Source organism: Ostrea edulis, chromosome 7 (genome assembly GCF_947568905.1).
Source record: "Ostrea edulis chromosome 7, xbOstEdul1.1, whole genome shotgun sequence".
Classification (NCBI taxonomy): Eukaryota; Metazoa; Mollusca; class Bivalvia; order Ostreida; family Ostreidae; genus Ostrea; species Ostrea edulis.
The window spans coordinates 77715080-77731262 of NC_079170.1; the positions used below are offsets into that span (position 1 = coordinate 77715080).

At 33.5% G+C, this 16183-nt stretch overlaps 1 protein-coding gene across 1 annotated transcript; it reads left to right on the top strand.

The window, feature by feature from the left end:
- Positions 1 to 922: 922 nt before the first annotated feature.
- Positions 923 to 10319, top strand: LOC130048794 (ryncolin-1-like). Its single transcript, XM_056145851.1, has 6 exons — positions 923 to 1016; positions 1440 to 1571; positions 5113 to 5258; positions 7740 to 7977; positions 9335 to 9505; positions 10046 to 10319. Exons 1-6 carry the CDS (start codon positions 929 to 931, stop codon positions 10297 to 10299), a joined length of 1029 nt encoding a protein of 342 aa, XP_056001826.1. The 5' UTR covers positions 923 to 928; the 3' UTR covers positions 10300 to 10319.
- Positions 10320 to 16183: the final 5864 nt, after the last annotated feature.

Below are 16183 nucleotides of genomic sequence, written 5' to 3' on the forward strand. Positions count from 1 at the left end.
TTTTACGTTAACGAGAGATAACTCGCGTTTGTTGATGGCATTAATCATCCACAGGTGAGACCGCGGCGAGAACAGCGGGACCGCAGGGGAGCGCAGGATATGCAGGGTTACCTGATATATACCGCGGTAGCTCTATCCCGCGGGGGGAGCGAGGAAAATACGGGATCCGCGCTGACCGTACTGTAACCCACGCCACTATCTTTCGGTACTATCATTACTTTGATTAAAAGTAATATTATCCCCGGAAAACCAATATGATGAGCGAAAAACAATAATAAAACAGTTCTTTTTTTTAAAAGTTTAAGATATTTCCTACGAAACAGATTTTTCATAGCTGAACAATACATACGTAATAAAACATACATATTGTATTGTCAGAAATCAATTTACATATTAAACTATCTATATCATTATAAAATATCATCCACGCACTCAGTAGGTGCTAGGTGTTCTGTGCTAGATGTAAGTTTGTAGTATTTGTGCGATATATTTTAAATAATTCATTTTACACATTAGACAAGCTCTTAAAAAGCATTAAGGATTACCCTTATCAGCATATAGCAACAAAGGACTTACTGACTATTGATATTATGTACATGTATTATCAGCAAAATGTACCTTATTTTCATTGGTTTTATTTTATCAAAAGTACAAACTTTCTTTTACAATACTTTACATATAATTGCACATGCTGTTATTTTGAGATGGTGTTATGTCAGTGTTTAGTTTAATATGTGGTGAATGAAAATAATAATTCGAATTTTAAAACAAGAATGACATCACACGGTGGTGGGGGCTGTGTAGAGATTATATTTCATATTAATTGAATGTTTGAATGTCAGATCAATGTTGTATGATGATATCAGATATCGTGACACACACAGGAGTCATGTAGGCATACCAGACGGTGTACGTCCTCCGAGGAAGAATGTTGTGTTTGGTGTTGTGCGTTGTATTCCTGTTTCATCCATTACTAACGGATTCTTCAGGAATCAAACCCCATGCCTTTGTCAAAAGTAAGAATATAAGAATCCTATTTATAGCATTCTACATGTACATACATTACATTCACCAGGGTGCGTATTGATAACTTTTAAAGATAATATATAAGTGTATTTACATCAAACCATTTTAAATGAGTTCCATATACCACGATGTGTATGTATAACAAATTGAAATAATCGATAATATTCAGTGTGATGAAATAATTAATTTCAAATTAGTCAAACTCGTAAAACCCATATTAGATCTACCTGGAATGTATCTCGGTATGTTTTTATTCGTATACATGTGCACAATCATATTTAAAAAATCTAAATTCTTCAATGTTAAGAAACAATTCAGACGGAATAAGATTTGAAATGTTGCATTATGTGCTCTTTTCCTGAAATATTTTTTCATTACACATCTTTTCTTTCACACGTTTTCTCACTCAACAGGTGAGGTTGGCTCTTTTCTGAAGCATGCGCCATGGAAACACACCGATATGTCCGCTTCTATCAGCGGTCCCATGATTTTGACTCTACAGTCCAAGTATAAGTTAGGCGGTGGTCTCGTTTTCAGAAAGAAATGTAAGTATATAGTTGACGACATTGTCAAGAATTAGACTTGCTGTTTAAGAAGCGATGTTTTATTGTACGTACATATGTGTACTATTTTTAATAAGAATGTAATCAATGAATCAATAATTACTATTCTTTAACGATAAAATATGTATCCACGAGATTAAAAAAAAATGGATGAAACAAGTAACTGTCGCAACATACTTCTGTGATTATATATATTCAGTCAAACACTACTGTTAATGAATACCGGTGGGTTTTATTTTTGGAGTACAAATATGGTGACAGTGCCAGTTTTCATTTTTCTAAAGTCAGATTTTACTTAGAGTTTGGCACAAATCCCAACCACTCGAAATAAAGTATGCACTAAACGTGCTTATTTCTAAGAAGAATGTAATGTAAGAATTATATCTTCTCTGTGTGTATTTGTGTTGTCTTTAATCCATGGAACACGCAAACCCCTTTAAACAGTCTACATCATGTCGATTCCCAACATTGCACTGTTCAAAATGAAGACTTCAAAGGATTAGCAATTCATTTCAAGATGAAGAATTGAAAATATTAATCACACTGAAAATTGTTCTAGAACAAACATATAATACGAGAGGATTTATAACTTTCATCTGATATGGTCAATACACATTATACTGGTATTAATGAGTTCATTTCTCATTTATAATATGGACATAAAATCAAACTCAGGGCACTGTTATGAACAATAAGAAGAGAACACATATTTGTTTGGAGATGAAAAACAATGCATTGTTTGCTTATATAACTGGAATTATTGTATTGTCCCATCACATAATGCAGCATGATAATGTATCGCTAAAATATTCAAACACTTGCTAGATCCTTTAAGTAGTTATGATCAAATACGATTTTCCCAAGACAAAATACAGTAGAATATGCTTTTGATAACTTTTTACTCCAAGGAATTAATATTGATAGATGAAAAATTGAAGCATTTTGATTGAAGATCTTTATGTTCCTCTCTGTCAAATCCCTTGAAAATGGCATATACTTTCCTCTGTATCACAATTAACATCCTGCACGATTCATTTAAGCTTAATCGAGGGTGGTAGACAAGAATATCCATTATGATCTTTCATTTTACTGTTCTGTTCAGAAATATTTTCAATGAAAAAAACACCCCAAAAACATAAAACAACGAATGTTCAAGAAATTGAAATTGATAATAATTCGCACAATAAAGGGGCATGAGCACAATTTGAGCTACATACTTTAATTTTTTTCTTTTTCTAGTTTTATTGTTTAAAATGCTTGTTAATGGTCAACCAAACTTTGAATATCAGGTGTTGAGTTTCAAGTAAGATGCAGCATCCGCAATTCTTTGTTATGTAAACAAGGCTCGTGTCATGTTTTTGTTTACTTATAGATGTTTTAATAAACAAAAGCATGTTTAAAGCACAATGAGATGTACCAATTACTAGAAACTGTTCAATATGCTTTAAATGAAACTTTTACTATTATGTTTAACCTGCGTAAACAAAAGCATGGTACGAGCCTTGTTAACATTACATGGAATTGTGAGCTGAATTAAAATTACTTTACGCATACCATAGTTAGTTTCTCATTTTTTAGGCATTTGAAGTGATTGGGTAGTTTTTTTATTTGGTTAAGACCCCTTTCTATATTTATGGTATCACAGAGTTCAACGACAAATGGGCTTAGCCCTGTGGTTAAAATAGGTAGTGCCAGTTCCATCGCCAAACGCTCAGCACCAGGTGTGAACGTTAAGAGTTTTCAGAGATGACCTTAAAACGGATGTCCCGTGTCACAGTCGATGTGACACGCTAAACAACCCTCATTGCTCAATGGCCGTAAGTGTCGAGCAAAGGCCTAAATGAAGTCCTCCCCCGGTCTTGGTAACGTCTCCATATGAGTGAAAAATTCTCGAGAGAAACGTTAAAAAAGATACAGTCAATCAATATGCCTAAAGGTATCACGGTCGACAGGGGATGCTTACTCCTCCTAGGCACCTGATCCCACCTCTGGTGTGTCCAGGGGTCCGTGTTTGCCCAAGTATCTATTTTGTATTGCTTGTAGGAATTATGAGATTGATCACTATTCGTTATCTTCACCTTGCATTGAAATTATTTAACGAATCAATTTGTTAATGCTTCGTTCAAGCAAATGGCACTCTTACAGATGCGTCCCAGCTTTAGATCGTATCCCATACCTGAATGTATACCAACTGATTAGAAGCGGCATAGAAATATCATTATAGATAGACAATTTCATTAGAAACATTGTTTAACTTCGATGATTAAACCAATAATTGATTACAGCAATTTATTTAGATCTTCAGTTCTGCAAGCAATAGTAAGTTCAAACTAGCACTATGAGATACTGAAAACAATTGGTGCCTTTTGATTATGCACAATACCTTGTAAAGGGTATGGAGTATATGAAAGGTGAAGGTAACGAACGGTGATTAATCTTACACCTCCCATAAAAATTACAAATTATACTTCGTCGGGTTTGTAGCTAATTGAAGTGAAGAAAACAAACAATGATCAATATCATAACTCCTATAAGCAATACAAAATTAAAATTTGGGCAAACACGAACTTTTATGTAGCAATATTTAATTAGTGCTTGTGTATCGTACTATATCTCTCAAATGGTTTAATGTGCGAACTAATATTCTGTGTAAGTTGAAGATAACGGAGATGACCATAAAACGGATACCCCGTGTCATATTAGGTGTGACACGCTAACGAACCCTCAATGCTCAATGGTTGTTGTAACTGCCGAGCATAGGCCTATATTTAAAGCCCTTCACCGGTATTGGTGACGTCTCCATACGAGTGAAAATCATCGAGAGGGATGTTAAACAGGATAAAATCAATCAATCAATCAACAGAAAACTTTGCATGAAGAAGCAATACCACGTTCTTACTCGGTCATCCTCACTACAAATTTTGAGATGGTACACATTGTTTATTAATGTTGACGGTGGTATAACTCTTGTGAAATTTCTACTGACATAACGCATTGCTTATGAATTCCTCTATTCTTCTATGTGCAGCTACACAAGTCATTTAGGGAACACTGCTATTTTAAATGACCCTCATTGACTGCAGAAAAAATCTCGAAAAAAGGTCGAATAGTTTTTTGTGTATTTTTGCTCACCGCGAATTAACGACAGAATATATCACGTAACGTATCTAACACTACGTCCCATTACGTTCTTTGCGCCATAAGCGTCCGTGTTGTCAACAACTCCATTCATCGGACAAATCCATAATGATATATTTTCAATTTTCTATGAGCTGTTTGTGTTTCAGACTTCTTAATGCTATCGTATTTTAATTTCTGTAAATTTTATTTGTGCCTGATTCATATATTCGACGTAAAACGCCATAGGGTACGTTTGATATGCATGCTAATATAAACCCTTGCATTGCATTTTAAGGAAATAATTTAACGTTGAGCTGTCATCAACTTTGTCCATTTTAAAATGAAACACAAGAAAATGATATGCATGCATTGATTTGTGAATATTTCTATTCTTCACCAAAAGTTCCCGAAAAGTACAAAGACTGCTCAGAAATTTTGAAAATGAAGCCACACAGGAAAAACAGAGACGGTGTATATACCATTTATCCCACTGAAAGAATGAAGAAAAGGGCGTTTTGTGACATGACAACAGAAGGAGGGGGATGGACGGTAAGTCAAATATTTATAGCTTTTGATGATAACATTAATTCTTCAAAATGACACAATGAATTAGATCGCTTGAAGATAATTAACTAGCACAAGCCGGTAACGTATAATCGCTCGACATAAGTATTCGTTGCTGACCTCAAAATGGTGGTTGTTTGTATACATAAACTACTCAATAAGAACTACTCTCCTGATGTTGTCTCACCTTAATATTTAGTAAGATGACCTTTCATTTTAATAACTTCTTGTAGCCGTATCAAAATTATAGATCGTAACCGACAGATATAAACCGGTAGGTTTTCCCAAAATAGTTTGACTTCCGTAATCACCTGATCTCGTGAATTGATGTAGTTAAGTTAGGTTTAAAAAATCATCGTAACCTTACGGCAGCCTATTTTAAGTTAAGATTTTTTTTTCACAAGTTACTGTCTGTCAACTATTAAAATAAAAATAATTGCCTTCATGCTGTTTGTTGTTCCAGATTTTTTTGAAAAAACATGAAAACAAACCTCCGCGTCCTCATTACAGTTTTCAAGACGAAAGCGAAGTTGAACACTAGACGTTTTCGAAAACATGTAATCTTCAGTTGACAGACAAAACAAAGAAAGTTCATTGGGAATATTCCAAATGTCTACATCCAAGAATACCTTTTAGGATACCACAAACACATTTTGACATGGGGAAATTTTAAGTTCAATCTCCACACACAAAAATGTTGAAATATGTGACGTCATGGTCTTTCGCTTTGACATCATAATGCAAATGATAAAGTGGCGGATATAATATTAAAGAAATTGTTACAGAAAATACAAACCGCATCTAAAATTCGAGTAGCAACCGCTCTCTTGTGGTTTTCAATTTCAACCCCTCGTGCATTGAATGGTAAGAATTTATGATGAAATGAACCTGAGCAGTAACAAACGATCATCCCCCTTCTTCATTCATTATTTGAAGCCTATGGAATATTTCATTTTTGGACAGTAATTTTATACCATTGTGATGTAAATTTGTTTTTCGGCTTCCCCTCCACCACTTTAAAAAACGATCTTATATATCTAGACCTTAAATTTGAGCCATGTTGCCAAAAGCTTGAGACCAAATGCTTATGATCAACTAGATCAATTATAGGCTTTTGAATGAGTCTCAGTGTATCCTTACAAAAACCAGGGGATATATCCTAACACGCTTTAATATTTAACCTTTGCATTAGATGTCCGGATGTTGTACTATAATAATATGGTATTGTTCTAATTTATTCTTTGAAAAATACACCAACGTAACACTATGATTATTAAACATTTATAGAATTTCAGGATTATCTCAGCCTTGTTATTGACCTTTTTTCTATATGCATTCAACAGGGGATAGGCGAGGGTCAGAATGACAATCCCTGTGCTTGAAAGAAAATAAATAGTTATTTGAATCTATGCATAGATGTAGGGGTACATAAGATTTACCCCCTCCACCTGGTACAGCATATATATATTTGTCTATTCCCAATGTACTTCTACTTTTAGAATGCTAGGGCGCGCTTGCTGTCTCTTCACCGACCATAAAGAGTACACCTTTCCGTGGTGTACACTTTTTGTTGTTCACTCACTGCACCCTGTACAGCACAATTGCAATGGCAAATGCACCGAAAAGTTTAATTTGGCTGAAAAATGGCGGAACTGAAAATTTGCAGATGTCTCTCTCGAATATATGTACATATTAAGAGGGCAATTCCAATATATTATAGTTATGTCAATTCGCCTATAGATTGATGTGCATTTTCAAATTTATAATAGTTTAAAATGTATTAAAAGAATATATGAAAACTATTCATATTTCAAAGGCAATTATGAAAAACGCAAGTTCGGCGACTAAAATCAACAAATATTTTTGAAGATGACCTATTTTTCAGATGTATGTAGGCATAAATAGATGTACATTAAAACACATTTCCCTACAAAAATATTCTTAGATTCTGGTAAGGATTTATTTGGCAATTTATTTGCATTATAATCATTCATTCTCCATTACGCATCTTCTCAGCTGTTGAACGCCAATATTGAATAAACACGAATTTTTGCATCATAATGCTCCTTTGTGAACCCACATTGGTTAAATAAATATTCTAATTATGATACCGACTAAGAAATATTGAAAGCGAACGTAACAAATGTGCTTGCGCATCGTCAGATAGTATGTTAAGAATATTTCGTAAGTTTGTACTTAAGGCCAGATGATATAAACAAATTGTTCTACCTTTAGCACTGAAGAGTTCCCATGGTAAAAAAATACTTTGGTTGGTTTTGGTTTTCTCATTTATAGTTGTTTGGAACTCTTCTGTGTTTTAAGAGCAGGAAAGGGGGTCAGTAAACAATGTAAACAATTGTGATGCCAGAATCATTCAGGAAAAAATCAGGAAAAATTATTAGTAAAAAACGTCATCAAAGGTTACAGAATGCTAAAAAAGGTTATGCATTATCCCTTGGACATAAGATAGTGAATGTTGATGCCAATAACAACGTGGTGATCGAGGAGAAGTTGGATGAATCAAGAAAAAATTGTTCGTCTGGTGATAATTCACAAGAATGCCTAGGAAATGAAGAAATGTATCCATCTGATGCATCAGAGAGTGAGGAATCGGAAGAAGAGCATGAGAAGATGATTTGTTGGAGACGAGTTATGGAACTTGGAATTCTAGTGGACAATTTGGAAAAAGGTTGTACTGCGTGTGGTAGACCACTAGATTTAACAACGCATAAGACATTGTGAGGACGAAAAACGGTATGGTCTTGGATCATTGCTATATATAAGATGTCAGCAGGAAGCATGCAGTTATCTTTCTCCTGTTTCTACTGGGAAACTTGACATAATGCAGAAATTAATGTAAACTGGCACATCAAAGAGATCCTGTATTAGGCATTTCTTTATTTTTTTCAGAGATGGATAGCAAAGGAAAACCAAGAGTGACAAAAAAAAAACACCAAAAAACAAACAGTAAAATCATAAATGCCATTGTAAATTATTTTCAGAAGTTGTAAAATTTTACTCTTATATTATGGGAGATAACTCTTCTTTGTCTTGAGAAAATCAGCCAATGTGATATTTACAAATTTGTTTCTACTCAGAAAATTCACCCCGAATGGTATATGATTTTTAAGTTTATATTACACTTTAAACATTAAGTCAACATATTATGAAGTTTATTTTAATTTGTAAACCTTTACTGAGGGTGCAATGTCCATATATGTAATTTTATTGAAGCAGCAATTGATATTTTCCAAGTGTAAAATTTGTAATGCATTAATATTTTACATGTTATGTTGTAAATCTAATATCAGTACACTCTGTTCTCCCTGACAACCATTTTTTGAGGTATAAAAAAGGTAAACAGATGAAAAATAAACTAATTTACCATGATAACTATTGTTTTGTACTTTTTTTTGGAAATATGGAAAATATTTCACTCTCCAAGTCAAAGGGGAAAAGAATTCAATGAATTATCCACTTTTATAAAAGAATGACATCATATAAAGTCTCTTCGAAAGAAAAAAATTGTTTGTATCATCTGCCCTTAAGTATATAAATTACAAGTGAAAACCAATAACCGACCTTGCAATCGAATGTATGTTTTGAACGCATTTCAAACTCCGGGAAGCCTTAACATAGCTGCGTTGGAAAATACTCTCAAATCTTTGGAAATTTTATAACACATATTGAAAGAAAATATACAGTTTCAATTCGTAGCTGAAAAAGAAGAAGTGTACCACAGCATGCTTTACAAATAAAATTAGAAAATTAAAATGTTTTGTTCACAAACATGAAATAGTAAGAATCTGCAATTCATTAAGTTACTGATTTATTTCTTTATTTATATACTTTTGCAAAACATGTTAGGTAAAATGTATGTCTATATCTTCATACAGGGGATGCTTACTCCTCCTGGGCACCTGATCCCACCTCTGGTGTCTCCAGGGGTCCGTGTTTGCCCAACTGTTTATTTTGTATTGCTTGTAGGAGCTATTAGATTGATCACTGTTCGTTATCTTCCCCTTACATTAAATCTGGCATGTTTTGAAAAAAAAATTCAGGTAACAATGCCATACATGATTTAACAAAAAGCGGGAAAATGAAACTAAGAATAGATATGAAAAAGTTTAACAGGGAACAAGGATTTGTACAATACTCCACGTTTGTTGTCGGAAGTAGATCGGATAAGTACAGGCTGAAAGTAACAGGATTCCGGGGATCATTCGGAATGAGTAAGTATTTCTTGTTATTAATACGTATCACCATTTCCATAAATTAATTAATATGCTGATAGTTTATGAGATGGCGCAATAGAACAATATAACAAAATGATGTGTCTCTACAAGACACTGTCATATTTCTGAAGAGATATATAATATAAAGTATTCTGTTCATAGAGTATACAATTTGGGGGTAGATCACATTACAGAAATAAGATTAAATCATTTCAAACAAATTTATGTAATTCTGCCATGTTCTTTACATAGTGTATACAACCTGGGATTGAACACATCATAGGACTTACACAGTTAGTTTTGAAACATGCTATATAACTATACCATATTCTGTACATGTAGCAAATTATCCCAACATAAACGAATTGGTTCCCAAAATGAACTGCATCCCCGACATCATGTTTCCAAAGTCATCTACACAGAAATATTCATATCTGCCTTTCTTTTTATACCCATGATCGATATGTACTGACATAACAAAAACATATTTTGATATCACTTTGTTGATATAATATCTTTACAACATTTCTTACACAGAGGATTCCTTTGCTTATCATAATGGGATGAAATTTTCCACAAAAGACAGTGACAATGACCGTTCGAGCAGTAACTGTGCCGTATCGTATGGAAATGGATGGTGGTTTAACACTTGTCATCATAGTAATCTGAATGGTGTATACTATAGAAAACCAACGGTTAGTAATAACGGAATGACCTGGGAACGCTGGGATAACAAACGCAACTGGGATTATTTGAAATCTTCAAAGATGATGATCAAACCAAAGACATAAATGTAATTGGATATGTTCCATGCTGACTAATAAATTCTTAGAAACTCAACCACTCCATTATTGTAATTGTAACCTTTCCATTTTTTCTCACAGTTCTGCCTATTTACTCTTCGCCAATAGGAACCACGATATACCTTTCCCCAAAGAAAATATATCTTGTGTTATTTCGTGGAAATGGCCAATTAAGTAGTTCCTATTAGTTTACACCTTAACATAGAGAGCGCACCAACAGGACTGGTGTTACACGACCAGACTACGTTATCACTATATCTTTCATATTTTTGATTTACCGGTATTGGTAACAGGGAACTTCCGGGTTTCATTCACGATCCTGACACTTTGTTTAACTTGCGACATTTAACGTAGGTAGTGACATTTCCAAAACCAAGTGTTCCGCTTAACAGATAACAGAGACAGTTTTGTTAACAAAGATATTCCTGTTACATTTGGCGTCAGCACAATCAAGAACTCTCACTACTACCGTCCTGAGATTCATACAAAAGTCGACATTTTACTCTAACGCTGGCGACCTCTTTACACAATTGCAACAATTTCCAAAAGAAACAACATACAAACAAAAAGAGAAGCAAGAAGTAACTAAACATGTTAACACTTGTAAAAAATATTTGAGCATATTGAACTTAAAGAAAAAATTAGTAAAAGCAAAGTTATATGACAATGCGAAAACTACTGCAAAACTTTAAAAATGGCGATAGATCGCATTGTAGTTAAGAGTAACTTGCGCGCAAATCGATATACATTCGCAAAGCAACCCATACGCACAAAGTAATTGGCCAGTACATTAAAAGTTCATTGACATATCACTGTAGTAAATTTCGTTAAGGAGGTTTGCTCTCCTGAGTTTTGTAGAATTGACATTGTGTAGGAGTATTTTATTGGTGTGTACATGGAAGGGAAATGATCAAATGAAAAAAGAAACACAATTGGGTCATAACGCTTGTTGTAGAACTATTTTTGCACTTAGGATTAACTATCGATTGATTCACATCAACTCGATCAGTCTAAATATATTGGTATCACAACATAAGCAACAAAAACTAGTAATAACATCAAATAAATATGCACTTATCTCTCGAAGCTGAGTTAAAGCTTTCCTCATAAATACCAGTGCTGTAAAAATAGACTTTACCACACTGGCACATTACATTACGTCACAATGAAAAATACGTCATGATGAAGGTCATGACGTACATATCTACATTCCTTTTGTGTATGGAAATGTCAAACTATTTTTTTTTCGTTATTTACCAACGCTGTCAAACAATAAACAGCAATCGTGTAAAAGTTTCTGTCAAATGGATTATATTAATTCTCTTTGATATTGAAATATTTTCAATTTCTTCCTTATATAACATACATGCTAAAGTAATATCCATATTATATTGTGATCTTGATATCACCCCTAATCTGCCCGTATATAGTGACTTTCACGATGAACTCATTTCCATAAACAGAGTCTCCGTACATACAAATTTCATCATTGGCACGGGACCCCGAGGTTTTTGAATGAAAGATGTTTGATTTATCTGAAATGTGAACTTCATTGCAAAAGGAAAGTTAGGGGAGCAAGTTGTGGCTTCAATAGAAAACATGTTTGCATGCTATATTCAATTTCGTGTATGCAAAAATCGCTGCACCTTGAATATTCAATGCAAAAATTAAACATGTTACAAGTCACGATAAACTTGATCGAATCACTTTTCAAATTAAAAAATTAATATGCTTTGAAGTTATATTAACTTCAACTTGCATTGATATCTGGATATCGTGCCAATTCAACGATTTATACATACACGTTACGGTTTTATCTTGATATTTGATCACGTGATATACAGCTGATGTTGAGACTGTCGGTCTGGTGGAAAACGTATGGGAGGTCAATATTCACTTAATTATATATACACATATTTCTTTTTTGTATATAAGGGTTGTGTGTACAGATTTGTCAAAAATTGATCTGTTTATAATGCTTTTTTCCCCTGACATATTTCTATGGCCCTACTTAACACAACTGCACTTCTAACAATGACTGTTATGCTTGTAGAATGGAAATAAACAAATACTTTTTTGCACTTGATATACTGACAAAAGTCACCATATGACATTATAGAGGTCAAGAGATAGTAGGAATATTATAATTTGTTTTAATTGCGCATACAGACCTTGGACAAAAAGTATTCACACAATAATGACATAACTTGAACTGACATCGCCCGATGTATTAATGTCCCATATATTAAATGTAGCTCCTAGAGCTAGCATTTCTAGTGACATTATAGATTCTTTGGACATTTTAAAAGTAGATGACAGAGCTACTCAACTAAGATTGAACCATCTTTCTACTATATTGCATGGTAAAGCCCCACATTATCTCTATGATCAATTTGTTCTAAACCATAATAATACTAGAAGTGATACAAACAAAAAATTCATCATACCTAAGATAAAAGGCAAATAGTCTTCTTGTTTTTTGTTTACAATGCTATCAAAGATTGGAATAATTTACCTTTAAATACAAAAGAGTTTGCAACTAAGCGATGTTTTAAAAAAACTATAAAGTCCATATTAGCCAACAAGGCAAGGGACATAACCAGATAACATGTCCATATTCGTTTAATACTTACTAGTGATTTTATCACTAGTATATTTTATCTCTTTAGTATTCTAGTATAAAATGTCTGATGTTTGTCATTTTCCAATGCATTATGCAACCATTAATCAAAACCTGCCAAAATTCCTATTATTAGTCATGTAATATTTCTTCTCTTTGTCTGTTGATCATATATATTGTATAAATTTAAGGACCCCATTGGAAATAAGCTAATCTAAGCTTTTATTGGTTATCCTTAGATTAGGATATCATAATTTGTCATGTTATTCATACAGTCACTAATTCTTTAAATGTGCTATAAATTATGCCAGGGTTCAATTTGTTACTTTAACTTTACAATCATGATATTCTGCAATATTTTATACCTGAATAAAATGAAATGAAATGAAATATGATTTCTTTTTGTCAGACACTGAAAACTGTTGACTCTGATATACCCAACATTCTACCAATTTCTGCATAACTAATGCCCCTTTTGAACCAATGTGATGATGTTTTCTTTAGAACCAGTGCTCAGTCGAGACAATTTGCAACCCATCGGTAACCATCTACGAATATCTTGAAAGTTTGTTTAAAATTCATTAGGAGACGGGAAAAATATCACTATGCCTTACCTGTATTCCAACGGTACATACAGAAAACAAAGTTTAACACAACAAAAGACTGTCCGGGGAAAATATTAATTTTCGGACTGGCGTCTGCTTCCGCTGTTTGATCTACCGTGCGAATGATTTGTCCAAGGTCTGTAAATAACAAAATACTGCCTTAGAATATATAATGGATATAATTAGAATGGTGTTAAAAAAAGTGAAGGTGGTCACAAAGTAACAACATATTTGGAACTATGAGGTCAGAAACACCCATTTATTTTATTGCGAGGAATAGTGGTGTAAAGTGTAAAACTTTTAATGCTGTTGATTTTGGAAAAAAATCAAGTTCAGATTTGCAAAATGTTCTTTACAATTTTTAAGACTAATACGTTTTGCAAAATTTCATTTTGAATTACTCTTTCACGGCAGTTAATATTTTGTTAGGATTAAAAGTAGTGGCTTGGTAGAACATTACAAAAAATGAAGCCATGATCTTCTGAAATACAGTTACGTTAGGCCATTCTTTACATACTGTTTTTTGAGTACGTATAACGTCCGTTTTTAACATCTGTTGTCTTCAGAAATCTATATATACCCAATCCTTAATTTTGTTTTTTTTTATAGGACTTATGAGATTGACAAAAATTCGTTATCTTCATTTTTGGTGACGATTAATCCCACAAACAAGACAATGATTGTTAAAAGTTTCGTCAGCTAAAACCAGTGGATATTTTTCATGTAACCTATCTGATTCTTTTATGTATTATTAAACACAGAAGGATATATAAATGGAACTTTTTTTCATCAACAATTAATTTGGCGAATGCATGTCCTCTAATTTTCTCTAGCAAAACCTTCAGAGATTGTTACGCGACTAACTTCAAAATACCTTAATTCTTAGAAATACTGTGTAATATGAATGTTAGAAATAATTGCCTTGGTGTGGATATAAGAGAGTAGCAATTATCTAGACCTGGGTCTCACAGAGAATCTGATCAATTGATAGAAAAAAAGAGCATTGCATTTGTCAATCATATCAATTGTGTATATATTTGCAACATAGAGCACATGCGTAACACATATGACGCAGTTGTACATCGGGCTAAACCCGTTGATTATCGGTAACATTTTGGATTATGTTTTGAAGCATATGTTGGGTTTATCACCTAACATTTTTACACGAAATTTTGTGCGAACCATCGTCGTTCAGAGCTGACCAGTATCGCACGTGAGCGTTACATCATGGTTGGACTTCATGGTTGGATTCTACACTAATAACGATTGAAGATAATTTGTAGATGACGATGACTGTCAGTTTCCTTCAATTTGTACTACTCAATCACAATACAATGCAATTAACTGTGGGTGTGAACTCCTGAAAGCAATACAAAATAGGGAGTTGGGCAAACCCAGACCCCTGTATATATCAGAGGTGGGATCATCTGTCTAGAAGGAGTAAGTATCTTCTGTTGACCGGTTTCACCCGTCTTGAGCCCTATATCTTGATCAGGTAAACAGAGTTATCTCTAGCCAAAACCAATGCTGCAAGAACCACCTAACAATCGGCATGAAACACATCGGACAGCATTTGATTCATTGGAAAATATAAACTTTTTAGTTTCAATAGTTTACCTTTTCATCCAGTGAACAAATTCCTTTGAAATACATTTCTATCATGCGTAAAATTCAAATAAACAAAATACAAATGCAGATGGCGTGATACGAGGGTAGACATACATGTACCTTATATACGTGTCTCTATCTGTTATATTGTCCAATTGCAAGTAATTTAACCACCATGTTAGTTACTTGAGAAATGATCGAATATTTAACACCCTTCACCTTGATATGTATATCAACTGCCTTAGAAAGGCGATGTAAAATGAAAGTTTTAGTGATCTAAAGAACTTGAATTAATGTTGACATAATTGCACGTACATGAATATACTATTTTAAATTTTGGACTATGGGTGATTTCATTTAGAGCTACTACTGTAGGATTGATCTATTTATGAAAATTTGCCATTATATGATGACCATATGCTATTACACATGTAAACTGGTTTAGTAAATTTGATTCTTGTCTTATCCGTGTTTTAGAATAGTTTCCTTGCTTTACTTTATTGTAGATAGGGGTGTTAAACATATTATTACCATATTTCCGTAACACATATACGAAGGGAAAATGTAATTTCTTCACAGATACTGGAACGGGCGTAACGATTGAAAATCTAGACATTAAATCATCATATTCAAAGTCTCATGAATGTGCGATGCTGTAAAATGAATCTGAGAAATTCTTGGTGATTTAGAAATATGACATTCAAGATTGGAATAGTTTAGATTACTAACAGTAATGAATCTGAAATAAATTCTGGAAGTTTAGTCGGTCACAACTGTCCCTCTGTCCAGATAATTAAAATGTAACTGACGCCGCTTCATTAACGATGACATCATAGCCGACAAATCTGCTGTAAGTCTCATTATAGGCTATGACTAAATACTTGTTTGTGGCCTTGTAATATAAAAATTGCAATCACTTAATAGAATACAAAATCATAATACATGTAATACTAATATATTCACGTTTGTGCCCCATTCAGCAGATGTAGCAATGACCTCGTTGTGTTGCGTGTTTGAAATGCACGAAGACCAAATGAGT

Excerpts from the sequence above, each read along its gene's own strand:
- LOC130048794 (XM_056145851.1), top strand. The coding sequence starts at position 929 with ATGTTGTGTTTGGTGTTGTGCGTTGTATTCCTGTTTCATCCATTACTA. Across the intron at positions 1,572-5,112 it reads TCTCGTTTTCAGAAAGAAAT|TTCCCGAAAAGTACAAAGAC; the intron begins GTAAGTATATAG and ends CTTCACCAAAAG. Across the intron at positions 7,978-9,334 it reads AAAAGGTTGTACTGCGTGTG|GTAACAATGCCATACATGAT; the intron begins GTAGACCACTAG and ends AAAAAAATTCAG.